Source organism: Cnephaeus nilssonii (assembly GCF_951640355.1).
Source record: "Cnephaeus nilssonii genome assembly, chromosome: 11".
Classification (NCBI taxonomy): domain Eukaryota; kingdom Metazoa; phylum Chordata; class Mammalia; order Chiroptera; family Vespertilionidae; genus Cnephaeus; species Cnephaeus nilssonii.
Window position 1 is genome coordinate 69,626,303 of NC_137082.1, and position 22,071 is coordinate 69,648,373.

At 47.6% G+C, this 22,071-nt stretch overlaps 1 protein-coding gene across 1 annotated transcript in view; it reads right to left on the reverse strand.

The window, feature by feature from the left end:
* Nucleotides 1–9,137, reverse strand: part of TTPAL (alpha tocopherol transfer protein like) — a 14,829-nt gene extending 5,692 nt beyond the window's left edge. The window contains exons 1-4 of the mRNA XM_079784553.1: nt 9,033–9,137; nt 4,450–4,909; nt 3,309–3,502; nt 1,874–1,984 (exon numbers count right to left, since the gene is read on the reverse strand). Coding sequence (XP_079640679.1) covers nt 1,874–1,984; nt 3,309–3,502; nt 4,450–4,894 — 750 coding nt within the window. The 5' untranslated portion in view covers nt 4,895–4,909; nt 9,033–9,137. The remainder of the gene's footprint in view (nt 1–1,873; nt 1,985–3,308; nt 3,503–4,449; nt 4,910–9,032) is intronic.
* Nucleotides 9,138–22,071: the final 12,934 nt, after the last annotated feature.

A 22,071-nucleotide genomic window follows, 5' to 3' on the forward strand; every position in this document is an offset into this window, starting at 1 on the left:
ACCACTTCACTGCCACTCTAATGGTACTATGCCACCATCGTTTCTACCTAGACTCCCACAACAACCTCCTTCCTGGTCTCCCTGCTTGCACCCTTGTCCCACCACAATCTAAGCTCATTTTGGTGGATGTCAGAACACATCACTCCTCTGTACAACTCTCCAGTGCTCCCATCTCACAGACTAAACGCCAAAGGCCATTATGATCTAGCCCCCGTTACTTCTCTGCCTCCTCCTTCTCCTCCTTCCCCTCTGCTGCTCCTCCAGTATGCCAGGCGCGCTCCCACCCCAGGATCCGGGCTGCTGCTGATCCCAGGATCTGTAAGGCTCATTCCCTTGCCTCTTTCAATTCTTTACTCAAACGCCAGCTTCTCAATGACGCTACCTCTAACCACCCCATTGAATACTACAACCCTTTCCCCCTTCCCATACTCATTAACTCCTTTCACTGCTTCATTTCTCTCCATTGCACTCATCACATTCTAATACCAGGTAACATATAATTCCTTGTCTATGTCTCCCTAGAACAGGGGTGGGGAACCTTTTTACTGCCAAAGGCCATTTGGATATTTATAACATCATTCTCAAGCCACACAAAATTATTAACTTAAAAAATAGCCTGCTATATTTGGTCAAACATTTATTTGACTCACCCCTATTGCCTTGGCAGGGCCAGACCAAATGGTTTTGTGGACTTTATATGGCCTGTGGACCAGACATTCTCCACCCCTGCCCTAGCATGTAAGCTTCCTGGGGACCAAGAATTTGGTCTATTTTGTTTATCTAGAACATACTCACATGTAGTATTTGATCAATATTTTTGAATGAATGAATGAACATATGAAGGACCAAAGGAACAAGATTGTGGGCCATAAATAAGGTCATTTCACAGATTAAAAAAAAAAAAAAAAAAAAAAAGACTTGGCCCAAAGGCTGCTTTGGAAAAACCAAGTTCCAAATAGGAGCTCCAGAAACCAACACAGGCTCAAACCCAGGCGTGGAGGCCACTAAGTTAGTGGTTCTCAGACCTAACTGTGCATCAGAATCTCCTAGGAGATTTTAAAAGCACAAATTCCTGGGCTCTACCCCTGAGCTGATGAATTAACACCTTCAGGGAGCCCAGCTAGTATGGCTCAGGGTCTGAGCATCGACCTATGAACCAGGAGGTCATGGTTCAATTCCTGGTCAGGGCACATGCCAGGATTGTGGGTTTGATCCCAGTGGAGACCATGAGCATGCATGAGGCAGCCGATCAATGATTCTCTCTCATCATTGATGTTTCTATCTCTCCCTGCCTCTCTGAAATCAGTAAAAAAATATTTAAAAAAAAATCTTCAGAAGAAGGTCTGGGGATTTGGATTTTAAGTTCTCTTCCTTGAAATCTTGAGATTCTCTGTCTTTCTGTGCTTCCTCTTTGAAAAACAAATATATATATATATAATTCAAGACCCAGTCTTTGGAGTGATCACAATGTTCCTAGGCCTAGGGAGGGGAAAACTACACCCACCACATTTCAATCGCGGTGCTGGAAAAGGCTCTTCCATCTTTTCAAGTGTCATTTACCCTTTCTTAAATAAGAATTAAGCTAAAAGCTCAACTACCTCATGAACCTTGAATTATTTCACAAACTTTATACAGCAGGGAAGCTCTTAGATAACAATCCTGGCTCTGCTCTCTCTATTGTCAAATATTATATTCTTATTCTTCTTCCCTTCACAGAAAGGATTGTTCATTGTACTTTCCAAATTAATAGTCCCGGGGCAAAAATAATAAATTAAGGTAAGTTTACTGATGTCACAATTAAATTTATAGATGTCACAAATAAGGAAGCAGAAACAAAATTAAAGTATCTTAAGTTAGTAGGACCATCACTTACTCTGTTTGCTATTTTCTCCTTCAGAAATGGTTTTATGATGGCAAAAATGCCTTTAAATATTCGAGGTTCATTCACAACATGGACCGCTTTTATCCGAATGGGGAAGCCATCCTGTGGGGGAAGAGAAGGGGATGTTAGAACATATGGAGTATTTGCAAACTGTCTGTTACCACAGCCTGCCTCACCCCGTGAAATCTTGGTCTGGTCTGATTCTCAAGGTCTCCTCAAAGAAACCCAAGTAGGGGCTAAACAGGAAGGTAAAAAGTGGTCTAAGCCTATGTGGATGGATCTAGTAACTATCAGACCTTCTGAATCAGAGCTGCCCAAAATGCATTTCTGAGGATGTTACAAGGTGTGATGTAAAAAAGCGTTCCATGGTAGGTAAGTGAGTTTGAGAAGTAGCAAGCTAAATATAGTCAAACAGATTTCCTTTAACTGCAGGACGGTTCAGAGCCTTAAATGCAAATGTTTACAGTGACATTCACAAGGAAGGGACTTGCTTTACCATATTTCCCAAATTTTTTAACCCTGGAATTTTGTCTCTCAGATCATCTTACAGCAAACAATAATCTAAACTCATTGTGCTGACCCTTAAATCCACATGGGATTTAGCAGGAGGCATCAGAAGAGTGGAAGCCAAGGAAAGCCCGAGCGCTGCCTCAAAGCCAGAATTCAAACTTCTGATAATGACCAAATGTGGCACTGATGTTTAAATCCTCAGCTGGGGCACAGGAGGGCCTCAGACACACTGAGAACGTTCTATCTCTGGTCCCCACAGCTCACAGGAGCCAGCACCCATGGGCTGGGTCAGAATGAGCTAGGAGTCAAGCCGGAGAGACCTGGGCCACACTATATCTGCTGGGTCTGTTTCCCCTCCTAACCGAAAAAGAAAAATAATTCTTGACTTGTCTGTCTGAAAGGATTCCTTAAAGCACTGAATGGGTTATGATGACGGTAACAGTGCTTTGCAAACCATTACACACTGTGAAGATACATAAGGAACCTGATGGTTCTCAGTGACTTGTGTTCTGAGACACAACTTAAGGGGTGAAAGCATCGGGCCAAACAGTCCAACAGGGCTCCCCACCCCCAGGTCCCACAGGCGGCACGGCAGGCTCTATGACCTTGGGCAGAAACACAATTTCTCAGTTTCATTTGTTAGGAGAATTTCTCCTCTGTCTCCTTGACCAAAAAAAGAGCAGAAAGCATTTCCCTGGTTTTTGGAGTCTTGTCCGAAAGCTGATCTTGCCTAGATTAACGGTACCTCAGAAACTACTGGAGACCCTCATGGGAATGAGTGGTAAATAGAACTTTTAATGCTTTCGTATTTTTCTGATTGTAGGAGCGGGAAGCGGGGTGTGCGTATCACATGGGTAACTGGACAGGGCCCTGGGGAAACAACAACAGAACAGGCACACGACAAATGGGGCCATACCTGAAGGATGCCAATCACCTTTTTGGCTATAAAAGGGCCAAAGTGAGATGCTTTTGATAAGCTCACTCCTCTGTAGTCTGCAAGAATTACAATTCCATTCACTTGGGTTTCTTCAGACTGAATGAGCTTTTCTAATGTCAAGTATATGACTCGGATGTTTTCGGTAATTGGATAGTTGCTCGGTATCCATCTGTCTAAGGTCATAAGAGATGGTCAGTGTGCTACAAAAATACATACAAACAATCAGACAGGCTAAGCTTTATCTCTCTGCTAACACTGTCCTTTAAAAGCAGAAAAGCAAGATGATATTCAACTGGCATGGCTCTATTGAGGTTAGGAAATCGGACACCTTCAGCAGCAGCTGACATTTCTTAACTCCTGAAATGGAAATGCAATTGTGTTGAAGTCAAAAGTGTGAACTCTGAAGTTACACCTTGGGCAAGTTACTTCCTTAGTCTGAATTTTACATCGCCTCATAAATAGAATGGGATAACAGTACTTATTTTATTTTTATTTTTTGCTAATCCTCACCTGAGGATATTTTTTCCATTGATTTTTAGAGCAAGTGAAAGGGAGGGGATGGAGAAGGGGGAGAGGGAGAGAAACATCTATGTGAGAGGGACACATCAATTGGTTGCCTCCCACATGCACCCAGACCAGGGCCAGGGATGGACCTGCAACCCAGTACGTGCCCTTGATGGGGAATCGTGCCCTTGATGGCGCATCCCTTGGGTGCGCGGGATGATGCTCTAACCACTGAGTCACACCAGCCAGGGCAATAGTACTTATCTTAATGGACATCGATGCCTTCTCCCATCAGATGTGTCCCTTTATCTTCAGGGCATCACCCTGGTTTTCCCTGGGGAACCACCTCTTCCCATGCTAACCATGCAGTTTGGGTAAAATTGAATTGACTCCTGGCTCCAGGTGGGCTTGGTTCTCTGAGATGCTCCTGTCTCCTCAGACTAAATCCTCCCTTTTTTCTTAAGCCAGGTTGAGTAAGGTTTGTTATCTGCCATCAAAAGGCCTTGACTAACACATGGAGGGGATAAAACGGAAAAGGAAAGGGAGAGAGGGCCTGGACAGACACATCCCAAACTGAGGCTGTGCACAAGCACCCCGCAACCCCTTAGGGCAATACCTGGGCGGAGGCAGAGGATATGGCAGCCCCGGGGGTCGGTGTGGGGCAGCACGGTGAGGAATCCGGAAGCGAGGACATCTTTTAAGGCCGACGGCTTCAGGTTATGGAAGACTTCAGGCCAACTCCTCCTACAGCTGTGGTAGTTGATCAGGAGCTGCAGGGCCCGGTCATAATCAAACTTGCGGGCTCGGAGGAAGCGCAGCAGGAAGGCATCGTCCAGAGAGGTGCGCAGGTTCGGGAAGTCCTTCCGCACCATGTCACGGAGGGCCTGCACGTCTCGAAGCCTCCATTCCGGCTTCTCCTGCAGCTCTTCCCTGGCCTTGGTGACCAGCTCTTCCGTCAGCGAGCACACATAGCCAGGAGGCTTGGGTGCTGGCGGCAGCTCATTTTCGGAAAGTGAGGCCACAGAAGGGCTAGTTCTCAGAGAGTCACTTTCTTCTGACATTAGCTATCAGGATGCCTGTCAAAACAGATGCCCCAAGCGGATTAATAAAGTGCAGCCTTATTACCTGGTCATCTCAAACCCCAGGGCAGCTGATGTAGGGGGACAGGAACATTTTTGTTAAGCCAAGTAACCTCAGAGCACTGGGTCTCAACTGGGGTGGAGGCGTGAGCTGGATCTGAACCACGTGCCCAGGTCCAACCCCAGACGGAATTAAGTGAGAATCTCTATGGAGGCACCCAGACCTACAGCAGGAAACACACACTCCTCACCCAACACCGTGGCTTTGCTCACAGATGTATGCATGCGTGCTCGACGTAACTTGTAATTAAAGAAATGTGAATTAAAACAACTCTGAAATTCAGATTGGCAAAATGCAAAATGGGTACTCTGATATGCTTGCTGTTGGGAGAATAAATTAGGTAGCCTCTTTGGATGGCAGTTTGTCATTATCTATCAAATTTTAGCCCTGGCCGGTGGCTCAGTTGGTTAGAATGTCGTCCTGTACACCCAAAGGTTGTGGGATTATAATGGCAAAAGACTGGAAACACTTTAATTACCTACTAGTTGGAGACTGGTTAAGTAATATCACCATATGAATGGAATGCTATTCGGTCATGGAAATCAAGCAGAACTTATAAGCTGATATGCTGAGGGGGGGGGAAAGCAGTTGCAGAACAATGTATATAAAATAATCATGTTTGACTGGCAGGTGTGGCTCAGTGGTTGAGCATCGACCTATGAACCAGGAGGTCAGAGTTCGATTCCTGGTCAGAGCACATACCTGGGTTGCAGGCTCCATCCCCAGTAGGGGCGTGCAGGAGGCAGCCAATCAATGATTCTCCTCATTGATGTTTCCAACTCTCTCTCCCTCTTCCTTCCTCTCTGAAATCAATAAAAATAATTGTACTTATGTTTTTAAAATATATACATATATTCACTTGTCAATATACCTAAAATTTCTGAGAAGAGATACAGGAAACTGTTGCCAATAGTTCCCAGAGAACAACTGAAGAACTGGATACTTGAGGTGGGAGAGGCTGTTTATTGTACTGTTTGAATTGTTTTTACCTTATGCAATGTGACTTATCATGGTGGTCATGAAACTGAACTCATCAGATCTCCTGCTGGGGTGAAGCATAAGTGACGGGTGGCCCCAGCTGCTTTCCCCCTGGATCCACCATCCAGGGGATTCACACTTGGCACAGACTGCCCCCAGCCAATGACTGAGACATGGGACTCCTCTAACAGGTAACTCTCTGCCTTGGGGACTCCCCATCAGTCTGGCCAGCCGAACCTTTCATGGACCTGCATGCAGTCTGAGACTTACTGACCGAACCTCCTTCACAGGGCCAGCTCCCCTCCCTTTATGCTTCATGGGCGTTGCTGCCAATGGATTTCTTGCGTGTCTAATCTCTTAGTTTCTGCTTCTTAGAAGACCACAACCAACACACTTATCAAGTGAAAAACAGAAACAAAAAACAGCTGCCTTAGATATTCCAGAGTAAGATAGCAGTAGGGCTGTCCAGTTCCAAAGCCCAAGCTCTTGTCCATGGGCTGCCACTGAACCCCTGGAGCTCAACGAGGAAGGCAGGGACCGTCTCAGGGGTCTCTGCATGTAGCCAGTCACGCCGAGTGCACAGCAGCCCTTGTGACCAGGTTACCTGCCCTGCATCTCAGGTCTGCCCACTCCATTCCTTGCATTCTAACCTCCAGCCCTACCCAGCTTCTTTCACTTCCTCCCAGAGGTGTTTTCTTGTCTTGTGCACATCCTGTTTCCTCCAACTAATATGCTCGTCCTCTAGTTCATCACCTGACTGATTCATCCTTAAGTTCTAATTAGATGCCTCTTTATTCATTCAACAAATACTAAGCACTTACTATGTGCCAGGCCCACTTCCAGGCACTGGGGATGCAGCAGTGAATATAAAATCCTGCCTTCATTGAGCTTGGATACTAGTGGGGGGGGGGGGGGGGGCACTATAAGCAAAATGAACTATATAGTCTCCATAAGCACTATGGAGAGAGATCAAGCAGGAAGGGGGTTGGATGTATCTGGGGACAGGAGTTGCAATTGTAAATAGGGTGGTCATGGAAGGCCTCACCCAAGCGACAATGGAGCAAAGACAAAGGAGACGAGGGAGCAAGTTGTGTAGGTCGGTATCTGGGGGCACAAGTGTAAAGTCTGAGGCAGGAATCTGCCTGGCTTTTTCGAGGAACAGAGAGGCCAGTGTGGCTAGAGCCAAATGAGCAAGGCAGAGAGTACTAGCAGATGAATTTAGAGAGGTACCCATTGGACCAGAGCTTTGTAGGCCAATAAGGTTGACCTTGAGTTTGGTGGGAGCCAAGAGGGTTTTGAGTAGTGACATGACCAGGTTTGTATTTTAAGAGGATTGTTCAGTTGTCTTGCAAATGGACTGGAAGGGGATGAGGATGGAAGTGAAGAGACCATTTAGAGGCCACTGCAATAATCCAGGCGAGAGATGACGGTGCCTTAAGCAGGCGGCCTTCTCGGACTCCAGGCCAGATTAGGAGCCTCCCCACAGCTCTCTGACATAGCACTTCTCCCACTCCATTGTTGTCTGTAGGCAATTTGTGAGCAACATTCACAACTGTCTTGCTCATCACCTTATGGCAGGCACACAGTCCGAGCTCCATAAATATTTGTTGAATGAGTTTAATCTGCTTGGCAGAGGTATGATGAGCAAGGAATGGAACAAGCAAAGATTCACAGGACCCACCCTGGGCTCTGGGGATGCATGGGAGTTACCACAGATGCCTGTAATCCCAATTCCGTGCATACCCAGGAGAAAGACTGTCATGCCATGTCCATGCCACAGCCTCAGTGTCTTTCTTCAGCCTGTCTCCTAGTTTCCCACCTCTCAATGCATACTAAATGCCAGTCAAAACAAACTAATGTCCCACCATTCTCAGAACACCTCATGCATTTATGATATTTCTGCTGGAATTTCCTCTCCTTGTTTGTTCCCACCCAGACAACTCATCACCTTCCAGACCCAGCTTCAATGTCACCTCCTCTGTGAAGCCTTCCCTGATTCCCCTAGGGCAGTGGTCGGCAAACTCATTAGTCAACAGAGCCAAATATCAACAGTACAACGATTGAAATTTCTTTTGAGAGCCAAATTTTTTAAACTTAAACTTCTTCTAATGCCACTTCTTCAAAACAGACTCGCCCAGGCCGTGGTATTTTGTGCGAGAGCCACACTCAAGGGGCCAAACAGCCACATGTGGCTCGCGAGCCGCAGTTTGCCGACCACGGCCCTAGGGTAACTCCCTCCAGTGTCCCACAGCACCGATTTCTTTCAGAAATGGCAGTCCAGTGTTAAGACATAAACACTCCTCAGGGTCTGTTTCACCAACCTGTCATCAAGTAATCACTGATCACCTACCATATGAGTCAGGCACTGTGCTCACAGGCAATGGGCATACAACAGCGAACAATATAATTCTTTGCCTTAAGTTTAACTTACAGTGTAATAATGAAGAGATAATACGTATTTGAGCATTTTACCATGTATCGAGCATGGTGGTAAGAACTTTTCTTTTAATCTTCACAATATTTGGTGACGGCTCTATTACTCCTCCCATTTACAAAGGGAGGAAACCGCCCACTGGAATGTAAATTCCATGGGGGCAATTTGCCTGGCAAGTTCACAGATGCTCAGAACTGTCGGCTGATGATGTGGAGGTAAGTGATGTGCCCAGGGGTACACACCTAGCGGGCTCTACACGCCACCTGGAGCCTCCGGGCCAATCTCCAGGGTCTGGGCAGTTGCCCGGCACAGAGCTGATGGGTGGGAACAGGGAGGAGTGCAAACCCCATTCGTTAGGGTGGAGCCATGAACCTTCCTCACCTGAGTCCATCATCCTGTGAGCATCACCTTCCTCCCCACGCCACCCAAACAAGGACAGGTCTAGATGCCATCGCTCCTGGAGCCCCACAGACCCTACGTCCCGTAGCAGCCTTTCGAGACCCCCCACTTCCGGTTGTCACCCCTTCCCCAGGTGTCCCCATTTCCTGGGGTCTCTCTCCTCGGGTCCCCCACTTCCGGTTATCCCTCTCTCTCAAGGGTCCCTTTCCCCGGCCCCCAGGGCCACGGACGGGCTCGCAGGCACTCACCGGCCCGGTTACGGGGCGGAGCGCGGGTCAGTCGGCGGCGGGAGTCTCGTCCGGCAGCACGCGCAGAACTACCCGCACTCCCGGCCCTCCCGGCCCCGCCCCTCGCGCCGCCGGAAGTGACGTACGAGGGCGTGCGAAGACGGGCAGCGCCGTCAGTGCGCATGTGCGATGTCTGGCCGCGGTGTCGGTCTTTTGGCTCCACCTGGCGGCCGGAACCCGCGCAGTGGGACAGGAGCCGGGGAGAGGCTGGCTGGGAGGAAGGGGAATGCCTGCAAGTTTAGATGGGCTAGCTGGGGAAACTGAGGCCCAGAGAAGGAAGGAAAGAAGCTGCCGTTTTCTGAGAACGTAGCTACCGTGCGCCTGGTGTTTTACGTTTATTCTCTCATTAAATCTTCATATTTATGGAAACTTTCATGAAAGGGAAACTGGCAATCAATGGAGTAAACTCATCAAATATGTTTCAATCCCTGAGTTCATAAAACCAGCAAAAAAAGAATTCATATTCAGCAAAAATACTAATTGATCACCTTCTCAGGATGGCATAGAAACAAATTATATTCTTAAAAACTAGGTAAATAAAAGGAAAGAATCAATTACTTCACTTTAAAAAAAATGCCTTCATGATTTCAGAGAGAGAAAGGGAGAGGGAAAGACAGAAATATCAATGATGAGAGAGAATCATTGATCGGCTGCCTCCTGCACACCCTCCACAGGGGATCAAGCCTGCAACCCAGACATGTACCCTGATGGGAATTGAAACATGACCTTCTGATTCATAGGTCAATGTTCAACCACTGAGCCATGCCGGCTGGGCAAGTATTCCACTTTTTACATATTAATTATACCACTGGGTAACCAAATAGTAGGTTAAGAAAAACAACTTATAAAATTACTAGTGACCTGGTGCATGAAACTCGTGCACATTAAAAGGGAATTAATTAGAGGAAATATTTTAATATTGCTATTTGCCCTTTCTCTATAGAAGTGTCAGAGATGAAAGAAAATTAGTAAAATGTATATGAAAATCTTCCTCCTGTCAGAGTCTAGGGTGCGACATGGGAACCAGAGTGAAGTCCCCACCCACCCACGTGCACTTCAAAATCATGCGAGACCCAGACCCGGCCAACTCCACCCCTGTCAAGCCCCCTCCCCCCCCAGGTAGGGGGCATGGCCTGAGGTCCCCTGTCAAGCCCCGCTGTGGGTGCAGCCATCTTGACTGTTATGGCGTGATGGTCAATTTGCACATTCCCTCTTTATTAGATAGGATTATAGCTAATTGCCTTGGCTGGGTGTCTCAGTTGGTTGGGGTGTCGTCACATACAACAAAAGTTTTGATTCCTGGTCAGGGCACATTCCTAGGTTGCAGGTTCCATTCCCAGTCAGGGCACATACAGAAGGCAACCAATTGATGTTTCTCTTTTACATCAATGTTTCTCTCTCTCCCTCCCTCCCTTCCCCTCTCTCTATAAAAAATATCAATAAAAACGTCATCAGTTAAGAATTTAAAAAAAAATTATTAGTTAATAAATGAAAACAAAGTGATTGCCATTTTGCAGCCTGCTATAAAATCATGTACCTAGCTAAAGAGAGAGAGCGAGAGAGAGAGAGCGAGAGAGCGCAAAACTCCAACTATGTACATGATTCTTGATGAAAGAACCCAGAACCACCTGTTATCATGCCAAAGGAATGAAACCTGGGTCTGATCCAGCTGCCCATTTGCAGGAAATGGGGAGGTCAAAGGGCCAAGCTGAACTGTACAATGAGGATGCAATTGACAAAATCCAGACTTTGAGAAACTATACAGGCCAGGCAGCCTGAGTTCTTCAACAGATAAACTGCAGGGAAAAGAGAGAGAGAGAGGGAGGAACCTGTGCACTGAGAGAGGCTTAAAAGACATTGAGTTTTTTCAAATGGGCAAAACTAAGCTTGAATGTCTAAGGGTGCACACTCAGATGATTAAACCATAGAGGATGCAAGGAAATCATTGCTATAAAAGTCAGGGTAGTGGTTACTTTCAGGGGAAGGGCTGTGGCTGGGACATGGAGGGACTCATGGGTGGCTGGCAAAATTCTATTTCTTGACCTGGGTGGTGTTGACAAGGGTGTTTGTCTTGAAAATACTCCCTGTGCTACAAATTAAATTTGTACAATTTTCTGCATCTGTGGTTTGTTTTACAATATAAAGTTGTTGTTTCTTTTTTTTTAATGAAAACAGAACTTCTTCACTCTGTGTATGTGTACATATACATACTAGTATATGTATATATAGCTTCTGGGAGTACCAGGTACGTAGCAGGTACTCACTAAATATGACTGCCCTTCCCTGTTAATCATGTGAAAAACCCTTACCTGTGTGATTTCACTCCCTTGTGCGACTAAATAAAAGTAGTTGATGCTTATTAAGTGATTGTTATGTGCCAGGACTGTTCCCAGTGCATGTAATCTAACTGAATTTTCACAACCTTTTTATTTTTATTCCCATTGTACAGAGAAGAAAATTGAGGCTCAAAGAGGTCATCTGTGGCCCCACAGAGAGTGGTAGAGCAGTCAGATTTTAAACCCAGGCAGCCTGGCCGCCTGACCCATACTCTCAGCGTGTGTGTGTGTGTGTGTGTGTGTGTGTGTGTGTGTGTGCGCCTACCTTACTGTTTTTTAAATTTGGTGTCCAGTGCTCCTTTTTGTACAAATAATAACTCCCCCTTATGGAATGCCTGCCAACGTGTGTGCCTCCCCTGGACACGCCACACCCTGGACCACGGAGGTACTTGTTAGTCTGCCTTTGATAGATGAGAAAACTGGAACTCAGGGAGATGCAGAACTTGCCCAGTTACAAGGTTAACAAATGGAAGTGTTGGGGGTTTGAGTTGTGGTGGGGACGGCTCACACTCTTTGGCCCTTCAGATTCTAAAGAACAAAATGTTCCTCCTCTTAAACAGATGGCTAGCTGATGGATCTGACCCAGCTTGAGGTCATGGGTTGCCCAATCAGTGGTCCGGAGCCTGACTTGGCTTGAGAAGTGTCCAGACTAGGCCTGGGAGAAGCCGAGAGCTTGGCAAGTGCCAGACATGCCTGACCCCAGTCGGGGGGTCGTGTGAAGCTTGTGATCCATGGGCTGGGTGTGCCTCAAGGAGCCAGAGACTCCTGTGTGCCAGGCTTTGTTCAGAAGCCTTAAAGTCAGGACCTAGAACAGAGCTGTCCACCCTCCCGTGTGCCCGGGGCTGGCTGCATGGATTTCCCAGAAGAGGTGGGAGCCCAGCTGTGTTTTTCTGGTCACACATTGATTTTCTAACATGACTCAGCATCACTGCTCGGAGCTGCCGTCCATCCTCTCTGTTCCTGGGGGCTCTACATCCCAGCCAGGCTGAAGCATTTCAAAACAGGGCTAGGAATGGTAGCGGACGAGGAGAGGGGGAGACACCACACCCTCTACCTCACAGCTTAAGAGCCCACTCAGCCCACACTCCATTGTATATTAACACCCAACAGGATCAACTTCTTACCGAATGCCAGGCACCTTGCTAAGCACTGTATGTGTATTCACCCAGCGAGCCTCACAGACAGGTTATCGAGTAGGGGCTCTCATGAGCACCATTGCAGAGGTGAGAAAACTGAGGCCCAGCCAGGCAAAAGCACTTGTAAACAGACACACAGAGATGGAGCGTCAGGTCCGTAATTGTGGAATCACAGGCTGTCCATCCGGCAATGCTCGGTGGAGTCACTATGTCGCTCAGCCTTCCCGACAACCTGGTTGGGCAGTACGGTCACCTGCAGGAAGAGATGGGAGAACGGAGGCCCGGGGAGGTGGATGTGACTTGCACAGTGTTACTCGAAACTTCTGCCGTCACAGCCAGTGATTACTTTTCAGGAGCACAGTGAAAGCCCACAGCTGCTCCAATGTGGCCCCAGTCCCTTGATGTAGTATCACTCCGTACATTTGCCCACAGCTGTTCTGTGATGGGAAGAAGGGGCAGGGAATCCTTTGGTGGTCATCGTCTCGGAAGGTGGAATGGGCACAACGGGGCCTCCTCCGGGTGGTGGTGACTATTAGAGAGTTTGACATGTGACCCCTACATGCGGGCCCAATGGTGTGATGGGGCAGGAGCATCTAGAGGCTGAGAGAAGCAGGATGCCTGGCTGCGTGGGTGAAGGAGCCACAGAGTGGGTCTGCTGGGGTCAGCCCGCCCTCCAGGTGCCCCTGGGAAAGGCTGCTTGACTGCTTCCCATAGACCAGTGTGGGCAGAAAGCAGCTACAAGGAGCCAACTGGGGCCTTGTCCTGCAGCGCCTCCTAGAGGGGCAGAGGGGTGGCGGCAGCAAGAAGCTGGAGTTGGGTGTCAGATTCCCAAAGATTGAAGAAGAAATTGCAAGGGGCCCCCAGGAAGAAGGGTGCACCCATTGAGGTCAAAGGTGAGAAGGACTTGAAGCAATGGCCGTCTCCACGAGTCCACAACAGCGTCCAAGACAGAAAGGGGCAGCTTCCAGCATCTGCTGCGTCCGGAGCCCTTGAGGCCAGCTAGAAGGGTGCTGATGGAGTGACACCCCTCCTCTCCTCTCACCGTCTCTATGAGCCCCCCTCGAACCCAGAAAGGCAGGGAAACCATCAGTGGGCTCCACAGGTTTAAAAAACAACAACCAGTGCTTCTAGAATGGCTGACATTTAAAGAGACACCCTAGCAACTGGAACTCTCGGACATTGTTGGTGGGAATGCAAGGTGGTGCAACTACTTTGGAAAATAATGCGCAGCAGTTTCTTAAAAAGTTAAACATATACTTATATGACCCAGCAATCGCACTCCTAGATATTTGCCCAAAGAAATGAAAGTACGTGTTCACTCAAAGACATGTGCATGAATGTTCTTAGCAGCTTCACTTACAATAGCCAAAACTGGGGCAAAACGTCTATCCACAGGAAAGTGGGGTAAACAAACTGTGATATATATATATATATATATATATATATATATATATATATATATATATCTTAGCAACCAACAGGAACAAGCTACTAACACATGGATACATCTCGAAATAGTTCTGCTCAATGGAAAAAAAAAATGAGTACGAATTGTATGTTTCCACTTGTATGAAACTCCGTAAAATTTAAAGTGACCTGCAGTGAACGAAACGCATCTGCAGTGACTGTGGTTGCCAGGGATGAGAGGGGTGATGAGAAGACGAGGAGAAAGGGGCAGCAGGAAACTTTTGGGGTGATGGCACGTTCATCATCTTGATTGTAGTGATGGGCTCATGGGTATGTTCGTATGTGAAAACTCATCCAATTATGCAATTTAAATAGGTGTAGTTCATTGTACATCGATTATACCTCAATAATGCTGTTTGCTTGTTTGTTTGCTTGTTTTAAAAAAAGCAACCACAAAACTAGAGAGTGGCACAGTTAGGATTTGAACCCAGGTGTCCAAGGAAGCCTTCCTGTTCCCGCCGCTGTGGACTGTGGCCTCCCCCACACCACCCTCTTGCCTGCCCTCAGGATTGGTGAGGGACTCCTTTCTCCCCTGGAGGGACCTTTCCTTGTGTCCTCCCCCATCAGGTGCTTCAAATACGCTGCCTGAGAGCCCAGTGTTCAGTCAGACCTGCCTGGGCTTGATTCACACTGTCTGTCTGACCTTGGGGGGTTCCTTTACCTCTTTGAGCTTCAGATTCCTCATCTGAATAATAATAGCAGCTACCTCGAGATTGCCTGAAGGATCAAATAAGAGACAGTTCATGTTAAACAATTAGCACAAGGCTCGGTGTAATCAAGCACTCAATAAATGTTAACTATTATTGATCTTCACCTGGGCAGTGGCTGCTGGCTGTTTAAGTTTCTCAGCCTTTGAATCAAGTGCTTACCGCCTCAGTTATATTTATTGACATGGAAAGATGCCCAAAGTGTACTGCTGAAGGGGGAAAAAAAGCAGGCTACAAAACAATGTATGTTAAACGCGTTTTAAAGACTAAAGCGGGGGGAGGGGAACATACATCTCTCAGCACGGTGTCTGCACACCGGAAGCGCCCAGTGAAGGCCAGGTGTGATTATTATTCATGTGAAAGCATTTTGTTGCCCACCCAACGCTACTTTCGAATGTTATCCTGTGAGCTCCTGTGAAATAAGAATGCTCGCGACTGTGCTTGGACAGTGAGTCAGAGATAGACCTGTGCCGTCCCCCTGCCTTCCTTCTGACGCACTGCCGGGGGCTATCGCGGGTGGGGCTGGAGTTGGACTTGGGACCCACGGTCTCAGGTGGATGTTGGTACTTTCTTTTGAGGCCCTGGAGCAAAAGCAAAGCAAAGCCATGCCCTTTGGAATTGAGACTCCAAGCTTGGACAAAGAATATTCTTTGCAGTAACTGAGGTGCTATGATAAATATAGACACTTGAGGGCATTACAATCAATTGGCAATGGAGAAAATCACAGAAGGGTGATAATGACGATAATGATGATGATGATGATGTTGCTGTTACATTTAACATTGGCTTCCGTTTACTAAGTTTTTACTATAAGCTCCTAAAATACACTCAGAGACTCACAATTTTTATCTCTATTTATCCTTCCAAGTACCCCATCAGTTATTCTGTTACTAAAGATTTTATAGATAGGGTGTATTGCTCTTTAGCATTTTAAATATATATACATAAGGCATCAACCTTCACAAATTTTTTAAAAATTTATTTTTATTGATTTCAGAGAGAGGTAGGGAAGAGAGAGAGAGAGAGAAACATCAATGACGAAAGAGAATTATCCAACAACTGCCTTCTGCATGGCCCCTACTGGGGATCGAGCCCACAACCTTTGCATGTGCCCTGACCAGGAAGCAAACCCTGACCTCCTGGTTTGATGCTCAACCACTGAGCCACACTGGCTGGGCAAAATTCACAAATCTTATAAAATGTACAGCTATTAAGTATAAAACTTGGTGAATTGTTACAGGTAACCCTGCTCAGATCAAGATGCATAACTTTTAAAAAATATATATTTTTATTGACGTCAGAGAGGAAGGGAGAGGGAAAGAGAGATAGAAACATCAATGATGAGAGAGAATCATTGATCGGCTGCCTCCTGCACGCTCCCCACTGGGGATCGAGCCTGCAACCCGGGCATGTGCCCTTGACCGGAATTGAACCCAGGACCCTTTAGTCGACAAGCTGGTGCTCAAACAAACCGGCTAGGGCAAGATACATAACTTTTTAAATTAAAAACAAATTAAATTGATTGGGGTAATGTTGGTTGAGGTATGCAACTCTGTAATACAATCTCTGTATCCTCTATTGCATGCTTACTACCTGAAGTTTAGTTTCCTTCTGTCAGCTTGTATGTTTTTTTTTAATTTGTCACCTTGTGTTTGATCCCCTTTACCCTTTTCATTCACCCTCCCCTCCATTCCCCTCTGGTAGTCACCATTCTGTTGTCTGTAGCTATGCATTTGTGGTTTTGAAGATATATAACATTTAAAAATATTTTTGATTTATTTTTATTGATTCAGAGAGGGAGAGAGAGGGAGAAAGAGAGAGAAACATCTGTGAGAGAGAATCATTGATCGGCTGCCTCCTGCACGCCCCCTACTGGGGATTGACCCACAACCCGGGCATGTGCCCTGACTGGGAATCGAACGGTGACCTCCTGGTTCATACATAGGTCGACGCTCAACCATTGGGCCACACCAGCTGGGCCCAAGATAGGTTTTTGATGTATTTAAGAATTAGCTGTGACTACTTGTAGGGACAAGCCACTCCCAGCCTTTTATTTTTTATCCTCACCTGAGGATATGTTTATCAATGTTTAGAGAGAGGAAGGGAGAACAGGAAAGAGAGAGAGAGAGAAACCCAATGTGAGAGAGAAACATCGATCGGTTGCTTCCCGTACACGCCCCAACCAGGAAATCAAACCTGCAACCTAGGTATGTGCCTTGACCAGGAATCAAACCCACAATCCTTTGGTGTACAGGATGATGTTCCCACCAACTGAACCACCCGACCAGGCCCAGTCTTTTTTGTGGTGATGAGATCATGGTCCTTGGAGTTGGGACCCAGGGCCCAGCCCTGATGTGCCCCCATCCCAGGGCACTCTGTGACTCTGGGCAAGTTAAGGTGTCCAGCAAGGCCCTGGCACCGAGTAGCCCCTCAGTCAATGTCCACTGGCTACGAAGGAATGAACCACTGTGCCCTCTGCTCCCTGCCTACCCCTGGGGCCCTGAGGACTCGGGAATGAACCAAGGCACTATAAAGTGCTAGTAATACACAGGTTTCTAGAAAGACATGCAGGCATAGACACAGACCAAGGAAACCAGATGGATGCCTAACAGGGGCCCATCGGCCTGGAGGGCCATGGCCATCTGAGAGCCCTGGAAATCGGAAATCAAGCCCCAGGCTGGTAGGAGAGAGGCTCAGGCCTCCCTCCAGGAATGGGCTGATGGGAGTTCTCTACCTGTGACCCCGCTTGTGACCGCAGCTCCTATCGCCTTAGCCTCCTAAAGGCTGGGCCCACAGGCCATAAATTCCTGCTATCATTAGTCAGTATCTCTACAGCTCCGGCTGTTTGCCGGGAGTGCTACAGTTATTTTTATCACTTACGAGTTCCATGATTATTTTTTATCACTTTTTTCTCACAGCAATCTTGCAAACATGGCTGGTTTTGCTCTCTTTCGATTTGGAGTTGGGGGAATCCAGGCCCCAGAGGATTTCAGGGAATTTTTTTTTTTTTTTAATTTGCCCAAAACTCCAGAGAGGGTCAGGGTTTGACTCACAGCCTTTCCGAGGTCCAGGCTGGGGCTTTGTGTGAAGCCAAAGGCTGTGGAAGAATCAGGGGGTGGAAACCGGGAACCATTGGTAACTAAGGAAAAATCTGGGCTCAGCTACTTCTGAGCTGTGTGACCTAAGGCAAGTCTTCAACCTCTCTGTGCCTCAGTTTCTTTGTGAAACAAATGAGGAAGTAATAATAGTACCTACCTCATAAGTTAGTATATAGAGATGCTCAGTGAGGTTCTATATAACTTAAATCGGGATCTGAATTCTAAACTCAGACCCGGGCTTACTGGATGACTTGGGCAAGTCTCTTGCCCTCTCTGAACCTTCGATTTCTTATAAGTAAAATAGGCATAATCTTGCCTGCCTCCCACCTTGGCTCTTGTATCTCCAGTCTCATCAGCCTGGTCTTCAAGTCCTCACCCCTCCAACTCTGCTTGGTACTAAGCCCCACCGCCCCGCCCCCAGCTTTGCCTGGTGAACTCTCCATTATCATCTCAGGTGTTCTTCCTTCTTTCCCTCCCTCCCTTCTTTTCCCCACTTATTCAATAAATACTTATTGAACACCTGCTATGTGCCAGAACTGTGCTAGGTGGCAGATAGGATAGGCAAAGCCCCTGTCCTCATGAAGGGGAGGTAGACCATAAACTGAAAAGAGATGAAAAAACAAAAACTCAAGGCAATTACAAACTGTATTAAGAACTTCATAAGGAAAAGTTAAAACATCACAAGAGGAAGTAAATGAAGAAGGTTGCTCTCTAGAACGTCCTCTCCGAGGGACTCTTCTGTTTAAATTCATAACTTATTTGACGCCGAAACCGGTTTGGCTCAGTGGATAGAGCGTCGGCCTGCGGACTGAAGGGTCCCGGGTTCGATTCCGGTCAAGGGCAGGTACCTTGGTTGCGGGCACATCCCCGGTGGGGGGTGTGCAGGAGGCGGCTGATCGATGTTTCTCTCTCATCCATGTTTCTAGCTCTCTATCCCTCTCCCTTCCTCTCTGTAAAAAATCAATAAAATATATTTAAAAATAAATCAATAACTTATTTGACGATGTGCCTGGCATAAAATTCAGGCGATGCCCCACACCTCGCAGTCTCAAGTGCTCCTCCCTGCCTGCTCCCCCCCCCCTTCCCCAGAGGTGCAGCCTTCCTCCAGAGAGGCCCCTGTGTGGCAGCTTCAGAGAGTGGGTGCCCTTTGTGGTGGCATCTGAATCACAAGAAGCGGCAGCCGTTTGCAGATGTGGGAGAAGAGGCGTCCAAGCAGAGGGCTTGGCAAGTGCAAAGGCCCTGGGGCATTCCTGGGGGGAGAGAAGGGCACGCAGAGGCGATCCGGTGGGCGATGTGGGGCCAGTGAGCCAAAGGAAGGGATTTGGATGTTTTCCTATGTGGCCTGGGCAAAGCTTTCAAGTTGGGGGCTGGGTTGGGGTCAGGATGAGTGTCTTTTGGTTTGTGTTCTATAAAAACACCGTGGAGAATGGATTTAGGGATCTGAGTGGAGCAGGGAGACCATCGAGATAAAAACTGTGCAGCTGATGATGGTGGAGACAGGGGCCTGGATGGAAGAATGGGGGTGTTGAGCAGGGGGTGACCTGGGCTCTTTGGGAGGTGGGGTGGAGACCAGCGAGGGCTCCCTGGCCATATACTCTCATGACACCGTGCCCTTGTTAGTAGGCTGTCTTTGTGACGATTAGATTAGCATTGCACCCAGGAACCTGGCACTGAGCGGGCACTGGGGACCTGTTTGCTGAAGGGATGCCTGAAGGATGAAAAGGCCCTTTGTGAATGGAGACACGCCCTTTGAGAAAAGGCTGCCGCGGGCCCCTAGGGGCTCCCTCCTCCCCCATGGACACTCCCCTCCCACCCAACCTTGCCGGGAGAATCACCCCCAAACCCACCCTGCCACTTGGAGCCGGCTTCTGATACAGGAATTTCTGAGCCTCAACCTTAGGATTCTCATATATTCTGGGCGGTGAAACCCTTTCTCCTTGAGAGCCTGACGCAGTCTGGGGAACCCAGTCCAGGGGTGCAAGGCAGCCCCAGGTTAGTGGCAGAGTTTTCCCCCAGCCCCGACCTTGATGCCTCTCCTCCACCACTTCCTCCGGATGGCTGATGGCTCCTGTTTATATTGTACTAGGCAAATCCAAGGTAACACACGAAATATTTTCCATTAATTTTATCCTCATAATAGTCTTAGGGGGTGGGTTCTACTATGATACCCATTTGAGAGATGAGACACCTTCTTCTTGCCGTCTATCCTGCCTGCCCACCCATGTCCTGGAGGCTCTCATTCATCTATAATAATATAAGTGTAATATGCTAATTAGACCGTACATCCTTCTGGACGACCTTCCGGACAAAGCCGGGGCTGTGAGGGAAGCCCAGGTCCCAGGTGCCTGTCGGTGGTCGGAGGGAAGCCGGTGCCGGCAGCTGGGGGAAGGAAGGCCTACTCTTGCATGAATTTCGTGCATGGGGCCTCTAGTTCTGTATATATTTGACTGATGGTGGTTTCCTTGGAACTTCTGCCACAGGGAAAATCGCCCAGGTTCCCTGAGGCCTGTTTAGCCACTGAGTCTAGTCTTTCGTCTTTTGCAGCCTGTTTTTGTTTTTTAGTTTTTTAACATTTTTTTGATTTCAGAGAAGAAGAGAGAGATAGATAGAAATATCAATAATGGGAATCATTGATCGGCTGCCCCCTGCACGCCCCCTACTGGAGATCGAGTCCACAACCCGGGCATGTGCCCTGACCAGGAGTCAAACCCTGACCTCCTGGTTCATCAGTCAATGCTCAACCACTGAGCTGCACTGGCTGGGCTGTTGTTGTTTTTTAAAAAAATGTTTTACTGATTTTTTTTAGAGAGAAAGGAAGGGAGAGGTAGAGAGATAGAAACATTTATGAGAGAGGAACATCAATGCTCTGCCTCCTACACACACCCTACTGGGGATCAAGCCCATAACCTGGGCACGTGCCCTGACCAGAAATCGAATTGGTGACCTCTTGTGCATGGGTCAATGCTCAACCACCGAGCCACACCTGCTGGGCTGCAGCCTGTTTTAAGACATTGTTGAAGGATTTTTTATTTATTTATTTTTTTTTTTAGCTCAGTCAGCAGATGCCTGTTGACCTCCTACTCCTGGGAGTATGTGGTAAATGACACAGGACTCGATCTGGTGGGGGACCCAGTTCACCAGGATCTTCCCTGCTGCACAGTGGGTGACTTGATGGCAAATATTTGGTCTTTTCATCTCTGCTCCTGGACTTAGCTGATTCTGTGGCAGTGAGGCCAAGACAGGAGGAGAGGCCACGGAGAAATGTAGGCCCTGACAAGATTAAGGAAAAACTGGGGTGCATGGCATAAACATCCCTGCCTCTCTCTCATCCTGTCCTCTAATCTCCCATTGGCTCCTTCTTTTGACGAAATCCAACAGGAGTCAGGAGGACTGGGTGCCTCCTGGACCACAGAGCAGGGCAGACAAGGGCACGAGAGAATCACCACCTAGGGACATTTGAGTTCAGTCTTGTAACTTGCGTAGGAGTTTTCCGGATGGAGAAACCGGGAAAGGGTGTTTCCACTAGAGGGAACAGCAGGTACTAAGGAGTTACAAAATGCCTGGCCTGCTTAATTGTTTATTTAATTAGGATTGTTTGTTTGATTGATTGACTCTGTTCTATGTGCACTTGGTGAAAATAAAACTTTCAAAAGGTACAAAAGGCCATAAAAGGAAAAGTAGGTCTTCCTCCCTCCCCTGACCCAGCTACTCAGCTCACCTCCCCAGAGGCCATCTTTCTCACCATTCTCTTATCACCTTCCAGAAACAATCAATTCAAAGGACAGTAAATGCTAGTGAAGAAGTGTGCGACATGTGTCACTTGAACGCCTAACTTGACTTAATGTGAGTGATATTGGTAGAGCTCCTACTGTGTGCAAAGAAATCGGCTGAGAATTCTGGCCTTGGACTCTAAGCCCAACCCTTCGCTAAACACTGTGTAGTGTTAGACACTCCACACTCTGTTTCTCATGTCCTCCCCCCCGTCAAGGGGTGAGTGTCCCAGGGTCCAGCCAGCTCTGTGAGGTGTGCCCACCATTGTGTTGTTCAATGGACGTTTTGTGGATTAAACTGAATTAAAGCTGAATCACTGGCAAGAAGCAAATCGTAGCACAGGGGCACACATAAGCCTTGGGTGTGGTTCTGGGGACCACATGTTGTTTTGGGGAGACGAGTGGGGTTTCTGTCTCCCAAGACCTGCTCTTCTCTGAGACACCAGATCAGCTGTCTATGGTTTGGCCTTGGGGGGAGTGGTGTGA